Source organism: Antennarius striatus, chromosome 8, assembly GCF_040054535.1.
Source record: "Antennarius striatus isolate MH-2024 chromosome 8, ASM4005453v1, whole genome shotgun sequence".
NCBI classification, from domain to species: Eukaryota; Metazoa; Chordata; class Actinopteri; order Lophiiformes; family Antennariidae; genus Antennarius; species Antennarius striatus.
The window spans coordinates 1,340,836-1,358,609 of NC_090783.1; the positions used below are offsets into that span (position 1 = coordinate 1,340,836).

Consider the following 17,774-nt stretch of genomic DNA (forward strand, 5'->3'; position numbering starts at 1 on the left):
CGCTAATCGATGCTCCGGTGCGGTTCCCCTCCCACGGCTGCTGCATCAAGCCCCAGCAGAGGCGTCTAAATGTCAGATACGATCTGTTAGCGTCCCGTCTGGGGACTCGCCTCCTGATGGCGCGGCGGTGACATCACATCTGTCCAAAGGTCAAGCGATTCTCACCGTGGCCAAAAATGAACTGCAATTAAAGTAAGACGGGCGTAGCGATGGACGCCCCGGCTGAGGCATGTAAAACTTTAAATAAGAAAAGTTGATTATGCTTTTTTTGTGTTTCCGTGGAAACTTTCTGCCTGAGTGAAAAAACTTTTCTGACAAATATCTGAAAATATTTTCCCCTGCAGCAACGCAGTCGACAGATTTCACAGCATCCTTCCCGGGATGAATTGTTTGCATGTTGTATGGATTTTTTATTTCACAATCTGATATGTTAATATTCTTATCTCCACCGAATGTCAGAGACGATCGAAATCGTCCTGCAGGAGAACTGAATTCATACCTGCAGCCGTCGTCCTATCAGATGCAGACGTGTAGATTTTCAGACTTACAAACCGAGACGCTGTTGTTAACTCGTTATTTATTAATTCAATCTATAATCTCCATCTGAGGTCAATAAATGTCATTACTACTCTAAATACTAAAGTAATCTCATTACTACTCTAAATACTAAAGTAATCTCATTACTAGTCTGAATACTAAAGTAATCTCATTACTAGTCTGAATACTAAAGCAATCTCATTACTAGTCTGAATACTAAAGTAATCTCATTACTAGTCTGAATACTAAAGTAATCTCATTACTACTTTAAATACTAAAGTAATGTCATTACTATTCCAAATACTAAAGTAATGTCATTACTACTGTAAATACGAAAGTAATCTCATCACTACTTTAAACACTAAAGTAATGTCATTACTACTTTAAATACTAAAGTATTGCCACTACTAATATAAATACTGAAGTAATGTCATTACTACTCTAAATACTAAAGTAATCTCAGTGTTACTCTAAATACTAGAGTAATCTCAATAATATAAATACTAAAGTAATGTCATTACTACTCTAAATACTAAAGTTCTATTCCCTCAGACTGACCAGAAACAATTACACAACATTAAAACATCCCATAATAAATTAAATTAAAGTTCAGGTTGTTTAGAGTTCAGTCGTTCTGATTATTAGTTTGAAAAATAAAAATCAAGTTAAGGTCGTTTCTCTGGATTAACGTCTGTCCACCACAGATACTGGACTCTAAAAGTCACTAGAAAACTGTTAAAAGCTCATGATATCATGTTACTGTACAGTAGATCAGAATAACGGGGCAGAAAGCGGAACTGCAGGACGATAGGTATGTTGAAGCATGTTTGTATGTAAGTTGGATGTTCGTATGTTGAGGACTAACTGTTTTCTCAATAGCTTGCATCACATGTTTGTAATGAAGTGTTTTCTTCTTGGTTTTAAGATTAAGACGGTGGAAAAAGTGAGAAGTAGAACAACCCAGGTAACCAACCTTCCTGTTGAATTCTTTATAAATGTCAGCGGGAAAACGAAACAAAGGAAAGCCTTCATCTCATTGAAGTCGACGCTTGATTAGCACCAAACAGACGCGCAACCCCGATTCAGTTGACAACGGGTGATCGCTTCCAAATCCAAAGAAGTTTGAAAACACACAAAGGCTTGTGCGCGTTCAGGTGCAACCGATCTGGTTTTGATCACAACTTTGATTGTCGGTTTCTCTTTCTGTTACTCGGTCGCTGTCGTCTCCATCTGTTCGCTCGCGTCACTTCTACCTCCACTCCTCTCCCTTCGTTCTCTGGCAGATCCAGCCCAGTTTTATTGGCAGTCAGGTCTGAAATGACTAAACGCTGCAAGCTGGTTGTTTTTTAAATGAATTACGGCGCTAAACAGCCGTATAAAAGCAGCACAGACATGATTTAGCTCATCATTTTCTTGGAACAGCCGGCAGCCGAGTCTCATTTATAACTGTTGCCTGACGACGGTCGTGGTCGTTATGGAGAGGTTTTACACACCTGTGTGCAAACGAGACGCGCGGACATGGCTGCGCTAATGGCTGCAGATGGTTGAAGCCGTTCTGCCACCAAACACGCCACACAATTAATTTCACATGATGCTGGACATCCTTCAAGCTGGCGGAGAAATATTTTTAGCTCACGTTGGGTAAATGATGGTCTCCACTGGATGGATAACCACTCTATTAATCACTATGCTAAGCTAGCTAATTGGCTAGTTGGGAGGCTATTTCTAGCGTGGCTAGCCTGCAGCGAGGATCGTAATAAGGTGCGGACTGTCCGCCTGGCGCCACATCAGAGATGACTTCACCATACCTGATGGTGGGAAACGACTGTCCGCGTAAATCATTTCACTTTTCATTGACGGTAAAAAAAAGCAGAAGCCTACTTAAGGAAAGTGGAGCGTATGTGACGCTGGAGGCGGGAGACAGGCAGAGATATTATAGCTATAACTCTCCAAGTGGACGGCGGTTGAGGAAGAAGAGCTTCAAGAGTTTCCTCTGAGATGAAGGCGAGGAGGGAGAGTGCGTTTAAAATAAATGTTACCTGAATTTGATTATTTTAAGTCAGCAGGACTTAAAATATTCAAGTTTTTTGATAAATTTGAAGTATGAAGTATTGCCCACTTAAAATAATCAAGTTAACTTGGCTTATTTATTTTTAATTGACGTATCTCACTTCTTTAAGTTTGCATACATTTTTTTGTTCACACAGCACGTTATTTGACAGCGCTTAGGGGTGTCGGTGTTGTCGGTGGGTCTGGTTTTGAAAAGAAAAGAAAGGTTTGAAGGAAGAAAGTGAAGGAAAACGGACAGGAAATAGACACGTCCAAGAGCCATTTGTCTCCACTGGCATCGTTTACGGTGAAGATGTTTCTCAGAGGATGTCTGGGGATGGTCTTCTCCCAGGAAGCTCCTGATTGAGATGCTGAAGTGATGCGTCACATTCCCCCCTGACCTTTGACCCTTCTCGCGAAAACACACGGACGGCACGCGTGGAATACCGAGTGTCGCCTCTGAAGGTCCCGTCTTGGAGGGAGCGGATAGACGTTTGGTAATGATTCACACCTGAAACATCTTTTCCGGCACATTGCTGCACAGCTTGAGCAGAAGCTTCCCGGCTAAATGAGAGTCTGTGGCGAGAGACGGAGGAACGTCACGCGTTTCACTCGCAGCAGATGGAAGGAAAGCGCGACATGCTGCTTGGCGGGAAATGAATGATGCAATCGTCTCGAGTTTTCTGCTCCGTCTAACCGAAGGGGAGCGTTTGATCGCGCCTGTTGTTAGACGGATCGCTCGCCTCGCGCTGCACTCGTTCGTTTGTTGTGAGAGGAAGGCTGGATGCGGGAGGGGGAACACCTCGCACCGGCGCCGGATGTCAGTGTAACGGATTGGAAACAGCATCCAGGAAAGCCTGGAAACCGCGAGGAAGACAGGGAAGTTTCTCCGCTGCTGGGCAAAGAAACAAGGAGGTTGTTGGGTTAACGAAGTTCTCGAGACGGGGTTCAGGTTCGAATCTCTGCAGGGAAGCAAACCAGAGGGCGGTTTTGTGATGTTGCTAACAGGTGGCTTTAATCTCAAAAAAGTTGTCCTGGTTCCAGTTCAGTTACTGCCCCAACAGAAGGGGAACCACCCAACACCCCGTCAGGACAGGAAGTCCTCCCCTGTTTCCTGATCGTTTGTTGCATCACTTCCTGTTGGATTATGCCCTCACCTGCCTGCACGATTGCACACGTCCGTTAGGACGCGAACGCTCGACGGTCTCGCACTGAAAACGTCACGATAACCAGGATTTTGCATGTTTTAGACAGTGTGGGAATTCCTTGGATGCGTTCCTTAGCAACAGCCTCGAGCAAACGGGCTGCCGGTAAACTTAACGGCAAAAACAACAGCGGCAATGCCAAGGAAAACTTATCAGCCTCCAGCCGGTTCGAACGAACCGGCTGGATCCGCGTCCCAGAGCGGTCAATCCAGCGTGGACTGTCTCCGCGCAGGACTCTGTCAAGCCTCCGGCGACCCCAACTTGGAAGTTCCTGGATGGGGAATGAAATGATGCCGATTCACCACAGCTTGGGGTTCTGACGACCCGGAGTCCGACGTAGAAATAGAATCAAGTAAAAGGCTTAAACATCACGCTGTAAACTTTGAGAAAGAGACTCCCATTTTTCCTGGACGCCGGACTCCTGCTCGGAGGCATTCCAGGTCGCCGCGTTCTTATCGTCACGCATATGTAATCAAATCCCTTTTGGAGTTTGTCGCTTTGCACAAACGGAACGTTTGCCTGGAATTCCTCCAGCCTCGAGAAAGGGAGGTTCTCAAGCGAGCGCGAGCTCCTGGCTAGAAACTTTCCCGGTCTGTTGTTTCTCCTGCTCTCTTTTACCTCGGCGCTCTGCGAACTGTCGACCAGGGAGTGGGCGTGCGACGCTCTTACATAAATCCAGCGTGTTACACAATGTGAGTTCCGTGTGCTTGGCGTGCGCACGCGACGCGTGTTTGCGTCCGCATGTCCTCCACATGTGGGCTGCCGGGGCCAGAAGTCCTGACGGAAACCTGATGCGGATGCGATCTTGCTGATAATAGCGCCGCGTGTGCGTGGGCTAGCGTTGAGTGTGCGTTCGTTTTGACATGTACGTGTTTCTGCACACGCATGTCCTCCTGAGATGACTCACGCTGCTCGGATCGCAGACGCCCAATCAGATGTAGGGGAGCGCGGAGGAGGCGTGGTCCGCCCGCCATCTTCACCTACGCCGACGACATTCTGACTTCCTGTAACGATGCTCCTGGCTAACTGAACCTCCGTGTTGACACATCCGTCGTCGTAGCGACGACACACCTATAGGTTTCTTCCATCACTCCCATCGCACCGGCGTCAGCAGAGGCGTGTCTCGATTGGTCGCCACGACCTTCCTCACCCACCGTCGGTCCTGTCATCCTTCCCTTCCCATCATTCCTGATTCCTGTCGCCTCCCCGGCCACGGTTTCCCTGCACCGACATGTGTGATGCACACGCCCTGCATGCACACACGTGTGGCGTGTTTTACATGCACACGGACTCCCATGTGTAATCCTGGTGAGGAGTTATTTTGCCCCGAGCCCCCTCCTTACTCACCAGATACCTGTCATATCACCCCCCCCCACGCACCTTCCCCTCTCGTCCATCCATCATCTCTCACTCTCACCTCTCCCTTTCGGGGGCGTGATCCCACCTGGACTCGTCCTCCGTCACTCTCTCTCATCGCTCCATTACCTACCTGTCGATATCTGATGCTGTTGATTCATTATGCCCTGCGCTTTGGCTGCCAGGCGTTGGCGCCTCCCCCTTTTTTTGCTCTGCGTGACCGATTTGAAATTTAAAGGTATCGACGTTGCTGTTGGGTCTGTTTGGGACCGAGTCCAATCCATCAGGGGTCTGGTTTTTGGGGGGACGGGGGACTCTTTGCGCGTCACGAACGGGGCGTCGCCCGCTCAAGGGTTCACAAACGGAACATCTGGCGCTTTAAAAGTTGAAAAAGAAATATAAACTATCAGCGTGGAACCTGGAACACGGGGTCACCGGCTCTAGAGGTCAAACGGCTAACAGATTGCCCACGAGTAACTTCCTGTCTACACGTATTTCGCATCTCGGAGGTGCTTGATGTCACAAACGCTAAAATTTCGGAGCGACTCGGTCAAATTTAACGCCAGCGTGTCGGCGGATCCTTTAACACAGGAAGTTAACGCCTGATTTATGGACGCGGCGGTCCGGTTGTGTTGCTGCAGGCGCAGCGCGTTAGCAACAGGCTACAGCTGCTTCAGGCTATTTTTACCAGCCATAGATCCAAGTGGTCTGGTACTGTCACATGTTCACATCCAGACTAATGGAGATCCATACTGGTGATGCAACACACACACACACACACACACACACACACACACACACACACACACACACACACACACACACACGATAACACCAGTAACATGTCTGGATTTGCAGCTGAATACCATTTACTTGTGGATTCAGCTCGTTTCATCAGCCTTTATTCGTTACAGCTGAATGACCTGGCGTCTCATCCGGGGTGTAGCCAGCTGGCATCGGCACCAGCTGCAGCACATTATTTTATCCCATCATTGAAATCTGATTGAATTCTCTCTTCTCCATCCACAAACCCAGACGGGAACCGAGCAGGAACCTAAGAAAGGTCTTCTTGACCATATATGGGCGTATGTTGTTAATTTGACTTTAAGATGGACGCGGCCTTCTTTTCCTGGCTGATGAATTCATTTCTGGATTTCATTTTCCATTCCGTCCGGCGGTGTATTTGTGTTTATTGGTTGCCACGGCGACCAGGTTATTTTGGCTCATCCTGTGTTTGTTGCAGGTAAATGTTTCCAGGGCAAGAACTCAAAGAGCGTTTGATATCGTTTTTACACAGAACAGAAGGGCGGGGTTTGTATTTAAACAGGTTTCCATCTGGAACCTTTCAGTTTGATTAATTTGGTCGGGTTCTTCAACCGGGTCGTCACAGTTCTGAGGGGCGTGGCCAAGTCCAAACTCTCCAAGAAACCCTTCAGATAGTCTCAAGGAACCGAAGAGATTTGGGTCTTGTTTCTATGTCCAACTGTGGTTTCAAACCGCTGCTTCAGAACCAGACTTGTTCTGGCTGGTTCTGGCTGGTTCTGGCTGGTTCTGGCCGGTTCCGACCCGTTCTGGAACTGTTCCCCTCATCGCCTCGGTCCAGTTGTCTGTCCCGGTCAAAGGAGGACAGCGACTAAAACGTTGGACCTGAATAATTTATCAGTCTCTAAACCTCCGTGTTTGCACCGCTTCTGTTACCGTGGAGACCCGTGGGTCGCCCTCCCCTTCCAGACTTGGTAGATATCTCCCCCCATTTATGCTTTAGACGCTCCGCGTGACGTCATCACACCGTCCTTACGAGCCTCAGCTGCCTCCTTCAGGTAGACGAAGGTGACTGAAGATCACGTTGGGTCGAGGGCGATGCTTGGACTCAGCAGGGAGTCCCGACTGACTGACTCCATTGACCTCGACCCAGGTGTTCTTGTTCTCACCGCGGCAACAGCCAGTCGCTAATCCCGCTAACCGGATCACACCACATCTATCTGACGGGGGTGGGGGGGTGGGGTTTAAGTCTGAAGGACCGAGTCTAAGAGTTCATGTTCTGCTATTTCTAGATTACGCAGACTGCTCGATTACCTCGGATTAGCTTCAGATTGGACCAAAACCCGACCCATCTGGTTCACGGGGGACCCCCCCACCCCCTTTAATAAAGTCCAACTGAAATAGTTTTTGGACCGACATGAACCGGTTTGAACCCAAATTGGGATTCGACCAAATAATCCTGCAAATTTCTGCCTGTTTCTCCGTGAAGACGGGAGGAAGAAGAAACACAAACAAATTCCCAGCAGAATAAACCCAACGTCGTCATGACAACCCACTAATAGCTCCTTATTTCTTACCTTCATGGAACCTCAAACCGTTTCTTTGGCTCGGTGTCGGTTTCCATCAACTCTTCCTCCGTCTCTTCGCACCTTGGGTTCATCCTTCTCTTCATACAGTTACACTAAACATCAGCTCCGTTAATTAATGCACCCCCCCACCCCCCGGCAGCTCCGTCGGGTGTAAGCCGCGGCTCCCCCATCAATTAAAGACTAATTCTGTTAGCTGTCATGTCTGCGGCGCCGGGGTGTTTCCTCAGCTGATGGAGCTGCCAGTTAGTTTTAAGGAGGCGTCGCCCCTCGGGCTTCTGGGAGACGGTGACAGTTTGAAGGGGGACGTATTAAATATTCGACCGTAAACCAACAGCAATGTCCGATCAATCCGTTAGTCTGCGATCGTCTGATCCAAACAGATTTGGAGTTAAATTAAAGCCGATTCACTCGTTTTTTCGTCCATTTTTGTTACGCAGTCCATCGAATGGCCATCGTTTGGGTTCTACCAACCAATGGGAGGGGAACCAGGGTTAGCCTGAAGTATATACAAGTATCCATACAAGTATCCATACAAGTATCCATACAAGAATCGCAGACGTGAAAATAATTCGGAAGCTTCTCCAGATTGAACTCATTCAATTATAATTAAAGTTTCCACATTTAAGTGGACGCCAATGACTTCAATCAAACATCGAGGAATACTCGTAATTCAAAGAGGGTAGAGTTTGAGCATCCCATAATGAGTTAGCATGTAGCCTCAGGTTAGCGCATTGGAGATGGGGGGGGAAAAAACATTTCCAATCAGGATTGCCGTAATGAAATGTTGATGTGTCTCTTTCCATTCTAACACCCGTAGAATTTAATAGCGTGAAGAAAAAAAAAATTAGCATTCATGCTTTCTCCCGCTCCTAGCCCCCATTTGATAAACAAACATTGATTCCCATGTAGCATTGAAATCGTCTCTGACTGTGCAACCGTATTATTTGTATAGTGCCACGAGTGGTTTGGATAATTAATGGTTTAAACGAAGAAATTTCACAGCAAATCGGTCGTCAAGGAGTGAAATCCGTCAGCTGGGAGAGCGAATCGAGTTGGGCAAACAAGTTCCCGTCGTCTCGTTTGCCAGTTTGTGATCGCTCTAAACGGAGGAGATTAAAACGTCCTCCGGCTAATGCAGATTTATTCTATTTAGCGTGGCGCTTAGGGGAGTTGTCAGGTCGTGCTCCGTGGGGGTTCTGAACCGCCAGCGCTCCAAAAACTCCGTCTCAGTCGCTTAAAAACTCTTTCCTGCGTGTTGCGGACGGACTTCTCGTTTGTTTCTCTACGGGAAAGTCGATGCGCGAACGTCTGGCGTTGTTAGCTGAAAAGAAATGTCAACGGGGCTCCGCTAGCCCCGCTAATGCCTTTCGTGTGTGTTAGCCAACATCATTGAGAGGATGCCAGGTTTGCTGATTGATTCTCTCCTCCACATCTGTCTATGAGTCACTCTTGATTGACGCTCGTGGAGATGCTTGCCTCGGTCACATGACCACCTTCTTAAAGGGGCCGCTCTGGCTGCTAACACAGAATACATTAATGATAAAATAAACGAAAGAAGGAGTAAAAGAAATGTCTGTTGGCTCCGCGGTCCCCAGCCGCCGTCGCCGTTATGCAGATGATGCACCGCTTCACATCCAACAATTGAAGCACTTTAGCCCCTCCCTTCATCTGTGTCTGTCATTGCCCTCGGTCACATGACTACCTTCTTAAAGGGGGCCACTCCATTAGCGCTAAATTGAAACTCCCACGTTAGCAGAACCGACAGGTAACAAACGTTGGTGTGACGTTACGAGGACGCTGCGAATAAAGTTGATACAAAGTTCTTCAGGAAACCCAAACGGACTGTCCAAGAATCTCCCTGATTGGTCCTCAGTTTCCATTTAGTCGAGTTAGAATGACAGACAAATCATTCTTTAAAACAAGTGTTTTTTTCTCGTGTGTGTGTGTGTGTGTGTGTGTGTGTGTGTGTGTGTGTGTGTGTGTGTGTGTGTGTGTGTGTGTGTGTGTGTGTGTGTGTGTGTGTGTGTGTGTGTGTGTGTGTGTGTGTGTGTGTGTGTGTGGGGACCCCAGCTTTGCACTAGGCAGTGATAAACGAGTCAGCTGCTGACAGGCGATCGGTAGAAGTCAATCCGCTCCGACGTGTCGTTAATCACACCTGAGCGCCGCTCGGAGCTAACGCTAACGCTAACGCCCAGGAGAGCGTTGTGCTGCTTTATCGGGTTTGAGGTGAGCAGCAGTAAATTAGCTCAGAATGACACCGAAAAGAAGAGGTTCGCTTCCCTTTTCCGTTCCTCTCAGACCTTAAAATAATAAACCGCTTGAGCGTCGAACCTTTTTGCGAGTTATTTTGTCCGACCTTTGCAATAAGGTGTGTTTTTCTTGCGGGCCGGAACGCTGTGTTTGTCCCAGTTAGATCACAGCTATTATTCAACAGCGCGATCCACCAGCACGGATCATTAGCTCAGATTTAACAGCGCGGCAGAAACGCACACAGACCGTGATGTTCTTGAAAATTAAAATTAGATTTTGAGGTCATCGGCGGCGGGAGTAAATTTGTTTGTGTTCCCACACAAAGTGACTATTTGATTTCATGATGAAGTCTTTTTTTTTTTTGGGGTGGGGGGTGGAAGCTGTTGTTTTGTATAAACTAGTTTCAGCGGGTTCGCCGCTGCTCACACGGTTTCCTTTCTTTGCTCCCAGAGATAGCAATTTAGTTAATTCCAGTGCCTCCGGAGCTACAGCACGTAGACGTGAGGCATCATCAGATGGAAATTGAATCCCACTTGAACTTTATGGTATTTTTCTCTCTGGATTATCGCCGGGATGAAAAAAATCCAATTGAACTTTTCTCTTTCGTCTTTTCCTTCAAACATAGATGATTTCCCTCTGCGTGACACTTACACCTTAATGGAAAGACGCAATCAACCTGCGGAAAATTGATGCGTCACAACCTTTAATTTCCATCTTTATGCGTTCAAACTGTCTTGCGTCGAGATCGACCAAAAAAGAAGCGACGCAGCAGCTAGTATGTACGCAGGTACTGACCCACCTGTGGGTCTAGACCAGTGGTTCTAAACCTTGTTGGAGGTACCGAACCCTACCGGTTTCACATGCTCACCCACCGAACCCTTCTTTAGTAAAAAAAAAACAGTTTTATTCAAATTTAAGACACGAGTATATGTTTGACTGGTGTATTTAATGAATTGTGACGAAACCAAGACAGTGCATGAACTGACATGAAATGACCTACCTGTAAACCAGTCTGACTCCTGCTGTTGTCATAGAGACCAGTTCAGGTATGCGTAGCTTCACCTTGACAGGTGTTACTCTGATGTCATTTTACACCAAAGTCTGTTTCTGTTGTTTCCATCAGCTTCAGGAAGTGTTCCTTTATTTTTTCCAGCACCAGACTGGAGTTGTTCACCTGACATTCAGATCCTGCAGAACGCTGACTCCCATCACGTTCTGTTACACAGTACAGGTACATTCAGGTTACACATGTTCGTCTGACCACTTTCTTTTTTTGCTCAACATAGTTACTATGAATTAAAATATTAAGAAAGCAATCAGATGACGTACCATCATGAAGGCAGAAATCGAGTACTGAGTGCGCAAAATCCCATGTAGCACAGGTAGGCTAATGATGTAGCGTCACGTGATCACCTGTAGTCAGTGACAGCTAAGGGGGCGTGTCATCACCAATTGATTTGTGTATGGTCGGCATACCTCGGTCTCCGCTGAACCCCTGAGACCGACTCACCGAACCCTTAGGGTTCGATCTAACCCAGGTTAAGAACCACTGGTCCAGAGACTAGCATGCTAAGCTAACCCCCCCCCCCCACTTTTGCATCTAACAGGAAGTTGCGAAGCCAAAGCAGAGTTAACCCTCCAAATGCTAAAAACCATTCATGGCAGCTGCAAACAGCAGCGACGCTTTCCCAGAAGCCCTAATGAGTGCTAACGTGTCACAGAATCGCGTCTCCTAGGATGCTAGTAGTAAAACGCCGCTTACTGGCTCCACGGGTGAACTTCCTGTCACTCGTTTTATATTTGGTGGAAGTCATTGTGTGTTTCTCCAGGATTTCAGTCTGGAAAGACGAGTGACTGTGAAGCTAGTTGCCTCGAGATGAATCCAAACACCGCTGGCGGCGGTGGCGGCGGCGGCGGCGGCCGATGATTCTGCTGAGACTATTGAAGCTATTGGTGAAATTTGTAATTTACTGAGACGGTTCAGTCTAGAAATATGTAAATTAGCAGCAGCAAAGGGATAGGCTAACGGTGTTGAGGTGCTAATAGATAGCACTTAGCATCTTTTTAGTGTCTTCAGAGATTGGTAAGAAGGAAACGAAGCCATAAAGCCAGATGTAGAGATTTAATATAACGTAAAAAAGTTTCCCGACACCAGAAAATCTTGTTTACAGCAGCGGATGATCAAAAAACTAGCACAAAAATTAACAAACACCAGTTAGTCATTGCTAATCACTTCCTCCCAACCGAGCGCCATCTGGTTCCACAATGGTCAACGGCTGTTTCGGCGCGTCGTGCGTCGTTTTAATTTCCACTCTTCACGCTTCCGGTTTCTTTATGTCCTCGTCGAGTTCCTCTTTTACTTTCCTCACAGGGATCCTGTTCTTCACCTCAGAAGTTTCTACCGCGTGTTATCGCCCCCGACGACGGGATGATTCCGCCGCCAAAACGATCAGAACGTGTTTTTCCGCTCCCCGTCTGAGACTCGCGAACAGGACGCGAGTTCTTCTAATTGTCAGACACCGGCATTCTTCTTCGGGAGATGTTTCCCTTGGATCTTAATTAGCTCGCCGTCTCCTCTCTTGTTGAGAACACGTAACTGTGAGCGTTGACGCTGCGTCTCTTTGGGATCAGACAAACTGATTTGACTGCAATAAGCAAAAACAAGTCGAAAGTGTTTCGTCTTCGTAATCCTTTTATTATTTCTTTTTAGTAGCCATAGAAACAACTTGAAATCCAACCTGTAATCTAACGGAAGTCTAATCCAGAGGATCTCATTTAAGACTTAAGTGGACTTTCATTAGCTTGTGCTAAACTGGCTCATTGGAAATCCATGTGCAGGTGTGAATCGGTCATATCAGGACTTCTGCCGCCTCTATTCTCCATCCAGCTACAGGGTATTGATTCCTCTCGACGCTAAGCCGCTGACTAAAGCACTGAACTCTCCCTCCTACTGTTCTCTTCTCTCGCTCCTTTATTTCTCTTCTCAACATTTTATCTGCCCGCCCGCCCAACAATCTTTCATTGCTGCCGTCTGTCGCCTGTTGGTTCCGCTGATCAGACTCTGGAGAAGAGTTTGAAAGATGCTCGACGACATCTGGGCGTCTTGTCGTCGATCAGGTGCGACCAGGTTGGCTGTGCAGGCGTCGAAGTGATCACTCATTTAAAATGTCAACCTTGCTGTAATCAAACAGCTCCGACTCAATAGTCTTCATGGAAATTGATTTATACCGTCAATATTTGTCAGTAGGTGTTAGCGTTAGCTTCCGGGTAGCGTCTGGCATGTCAGACTGTTAGCATTGCAGGCAAAATGTGGATTGTTCTCAATTTAAACTTCTAAAAGCTAAAAATCAGTGTGTCCGTTTGTCCGTCCGTCCGTTAGTCCACCAAATGTCTCCACAACCGTTGCAGATAGAAAGATGAAACTAAAACCTCATGACTCCGGCAGCAGAGGGGAGAGAATGAGATGATGAGCTTGACCTTGAGAAAACTAGGTCAAGGTCAAATTTGAACTTTTGTACACTCAGGAACCAGATAAGATAGAAAGACGAGGGAGAAGGCCAGTGTGAGTAGGACCATAGATCAAAGCTAGTGCTCTGTAAGTCACAGTAGGTTAGAGCACTAGCTTTGACTTATGGAAGTAGGTCAGGGTAAAATGTTGAATTTAGGGGTGTTACGGGATGTTGCCTGGGTTCCAGTGTAAAATGGATTTGTTCTGTCAAAATTTATCATGATCAAGTAGGTGTTGGGGATAGCCTCTGGGGCCACCTAGCATCTCAGCAGGCTTAGTTGTTACGTTAAACCATTTTAAAGATCAGTCCATCAAAGATGTCCAACCTTCGTTCATCAACCTCCCTGACCTCCAAACGGACGGAAGGACGGAACTTATTCAGTCTGTCAGACCCCTTGAAGGCTTCAGCATTCACCTGCAGGCACTATCCGTTCAGCCACAGGCACTAGCCAACTGACTCGTCCCTGCTAATCACGAACTTGTTGCACAATTGCCAGGACAACCGTTGCGTTCCTGCGGTATTGCTGTCCTCGGTCACGCTCCTCTCCTTCTGTTTCTCTGACAACCTCGACACAGTCGGAGTAACTTCTTACTGTATGGATGCCAAAGTCTTTTGTGTGCTCCTGTTCTGGGCTGTGTCTCGTCTCCGTAGCGGTGGTAAATATAACCTGATCTCAGAACTGCTGCCTTGTGACTCCTTTTGTATCCCGGAGCCGATGGAATTGTTTATAATGTAAATTCTGCTGTCTTTGTTTCTGTCTGCCTCTCGTCCCAGAACGTTGCGTTGCCATGACGAGCGAGGAGGAGGAGGAGGGCCCCGTCGTTGCAACATCAACAGCGGCGACAGCAGCACCGTCAGCGGCGGCGATCTCCAGGGCGAGAGCAGCCATTGCCAGGGGCGACGGCAACGATGCCGTCGCTCACTCGTCTCCTCGCGGGCCTTCCATCTTCAACCTCCCACGTTCCAAGGAAAAGGAGGAGAAAGAGGAGGAGGAAATAGAGGAGGAAGGGATCATCCAGGAGGAGAGGATCGAGGAGGAGGAAGAGGAGGACATGGTGGAATGCGACGGCGGCGGCGATGACGACGGCAGCAGCGACACCAGCGTCTTAGTCGTCCCGTATCCCGAGCTGGTTCCTGTGGTCTTCTTCTGTCTCAAGCAGACCACATGTCCTCGAAGCTTGTGCATCCGGATGGTCTCCAGCCCATATCCTTTCACCGGTTGGGTGCATTATTCAAAAAGGCTCCTTTTAATAATCTAGCGTCGTTTAATCTTTTAGTAGTCGTCTGTTCTCCGGCCAGCAAACATGAAAACTTCTCAAAAAGTTCAGCTTTCTTTGGGAGTTGATGTCGACTTTACTTTTATTGGTATGGTTCAGTAAATTTTTCTTCCACAAATGTGAAGGAAATGACACTGGATCAAGAGCGAGGAAAAGAGTCACCTGATTAAGAACTTACCCTTTCAAGCCCCCAATTCAGGGCAATTTACTTCACATCGCACCCATTTAAGTCTATCTAGCATTTAGTCACGCTTCCGACTGTCTGCTGGGGAGTTTCAGAGACTTAAACTGTTCTCGGGTCGTTAACTCCTTACAGAAAATTTCATCCCACTTCGAACTGAGTGAAAATGATAATGATGCGAACGACTTGCGCGATGCCCCAGCGGGGAAAACGATCCACTTCTGTCCTCAACAACCCTAACGACCCGTAACGGGGCTGCGAACGTGAGATCGTAACCCATCTCGGAAGAGTTTTGGATCGCAGAAACTCCCCATCAGACAGTCATAACCTGAGAAGCCTCTCAGATGAACGGCTCAGAAGACCCAGATCAGAGGATCCGGTGCCGGTGGTGTTACTGTTGAGTCCCCGGAGCCAAGGGCTAAATTCAACTTTGCTATTTTGATAGTCTCTCAGTTCGACGTATTCCAATCCCGTCTCTTGTATTACCTTGAAAAGCTCAAAAGCGATTTGAGTAACACTTCTTCAGGAGATAGCCTGGAACATAAAGTCTTTCGTCCTGTGGTACAATCATTATCTGAGCAGAGTTGTTGGCGTGGACGCGGAATTCTCACATCAAATACCTGCACACATTTATCACGCATCGCGCGAATCGTCGTGACGCCGCCACTCAAGCATCCTTGGTGGCGTTGCGCCGAAACGCTGCCTCCATCTCCAAGTTGGTTTGACACAGTTGTCGGCGTCGTCTCCACTCGAGGCAGGAAATGCGGCTGAACGCAGGAGAACACACACGTGTTTGTGTGAAATGAAAAGCCTTGTATCGACCGCGTCCACTTCCTCTCGTTGAGACATGGGATGTGGATTGATCCACCGGTGGAATCGTCGCTGTGCGTGAATGTAGAACCAGAACCCGTCTGGACGCGTTTGATTCCGTTTATTCTGGACGGACGTTGACGAGGAGTCAAATATGATGGAGAACATCTTGAAATCAGTGCAAATGAGCATTCATGAAATATTTCCAGCTTAGATAATTGTATTTATGCAGAAAATGGTTTCAATTAGCTTCAACTTTATTTTTCAAGCACCTGGACCGTTGTACGCCTTATAGCAGCGGTTGCGCCACGGTAATGTTTAACGTTAAAAAATATTTTCTTGAACTGTCCTTTAAGGTGTGGCGGATAAGTACAACAAAATACAATACAACCAGCAGAAAAACCGTGTTATCCCCACCTTTATATTTGAATAAGCTCACGTGAAAACCTCAAGATGTCACGTTTCCGGCGTCTACCCAGAAGTGGGGGCCGCTAGCCGAGTTACAGTAGCTCCGGTCTTCACTTTTGTCCATGTCTCTCACTTAGAAAGTCGAGCGAAGGGACGATTTCAGGGCCCCCCCCAGGCAAAATCCAGAAGTTTAAGTTAATGGAATGAAAGGTAAGCAGGAATAAAAGAATGACGAGGTAAAAAACGGCGCCTGAACGCAGTTTATGGAGCACGAAGCCACTTCCACCAAGTAGTTGTTTTTACCAGTGATCAGGGTGCGACTACCTCAGATAACCCCCTCCGATACCCCCGCCGCCCCTGGTAAATCATCTTGTTTTATTACGTTCAATCATTCGACGGGGGAGAGGGCGAGATCGCCAGATGTAGAAAACTAGAAAACGGGACTTTTGATGATCTCAAAAACCAGCCCAAAAAAGTCAGGTTGACCACCTCCGGTTCAGGACGAGACGACGCAATCGGGAGCGAGGAAGGAAAGAGGGAGCGAAAAGATGGAGGGAGGAAGAGGAGGAGGAGCGGAGGTTGAGGAGAGAGAGTTTATATTCGGCTCCAAATCAAACCTGATCGCCAGGGAAGGTCAGATTAATAGCTTCCAATTCACTTTCAATCTCCTGTGGACCAACACATGTGGCCCGTGGCGCCACGGGCGTTATTGCACATACACACGATCCGTCACCAAAAATGTTCACATCACGGATTCACACACACACACACACACACACACACACACACACACACACACACACACACACACACACACACACACACACACACACACACACACACACACGCTGGCATTTTGTGTGTAAACGCAGCCTTTTCCAGTTTGTGTGAATATCTCTAAAATTGCTTTTTTTTCCAGATTTGATGAATATCTCCGTGGAAGGAAAAAGCTCCAGATGCTCCGCGTGGTTGAGATTTTATTTTTAATACGCATGACTTCTGCTCAGCGGTGGTGGTGGTGGTGGTGGGGGGGTTGGGGGGTGCGTTTGTTATGCAGACGGCGGAGGCAAAAGCGTCCGCTTGGCCGGGAACCAAATTCCCGTCCCCCTGGGGGGTGGACATCTAACGGGCAGGTTCAGGCACCGTTTTGGGTTTCCAGGTGCGTCTGGCTCCCATGAGGCCCTGGGGCGGATCTCGGTTTAGCTAGCTTGTCAAGCTGACACAAAATCGACCCCGGTTGATTGGCGGGGGCCACACCTTTGTCTCCAGATGGTGATGTCTCGCTAGATGCTAACAGAGCTGTGGTTCTGAGGGTTGATTTGTATGCAGACGATGTGTTTCTACCTATAGAATAAAGAAGGGAGGGGTTGCTGATGGGTTACCGTGGGGGACCAAACTGACAGCCCCCCCCACCCCTCTTTGGGACACCCCTGTCCCACATCTGTACATGAAGGATGGATGAACACGGACGTGTCCAGGTTGGCGGGTATGGTGAAGCGCTGAAGACACTCGACATATATTTACGACTGTTTCTTCCGGTCTTTTCCTATTTCTTTCTCATGCTAATGCTGGTATTAAGCGTTATGCTAATGTACCTGCTAATCGCTATGCTAATATGACTGTACCCACCTGTCAAAGTGGTGGAACGGCTCCAGACACAAACATCTTCTCCTCTCTTCTGCTTTGGTTATTTTTCTCTCACGTTTCCCTCTTCATGTCCCTTCAGCCGTCCGCCTTTTCCTCCGTTTCCGCCGTTTCCTCCATTCCCCTGAGCATCTTTGGCTGTTTTATCGCCACTATTTTCAATTTCACCTTGACGGAGTGGATAAAAAAACGTTGCT

The 17,774-nt window shown here is 47.6% G+C and overlaps 1 protein-coding gene across 1 annotated transcript; it reads left to right on the forward strand.

The window, feature by feature from the left end:
• Positions 1 to 1,306: 1,306 nt before the first annotated feature.
• On the forward strand, positions 1,307 to 17,059 carry LOC137599871 (voltage-dependent T-type calcium channel subunit alpha-1H). The gene is made up of 4 exons (XM_068321073.1): positions 1,307 to 1,348; positions 1,463 to 1,501; positions 14,032 to 14,475; positions 16,941 to 17,059. The coding sequence occupies exons 3-4, from the start codon at positions 14,046 to 14,048 to the stop codon at positions 17,057 to 17,059; spliced, it is 549 nt and encodes a 182-aa protein (XP_068177174.1). The 5' UTR covers positions 1,307 to 1,348; positions 1,463 to 1,501; positions 14,032 to 14,045.
• The last annotated feature ends 715 nt before the right edge of the window (positions 17,060 to 17,774 follow it).

Coding starts and splice junctions, on each gene's coding strand:
- LOC137599871 (XM_068321073.1), top strand. CDS start 14,046: ATGACGAGCGAGGAGGAGGAGGAGGGCCCCGTCGTTGCAACATCAACA. Junction 14,476..16,940: donor CAGCCCATATCCTTTCACCG/GTTGGGTGCATT, acceptor ACTTCTGCTCAG/CGGTGGTGGTGGTGGTGGTG.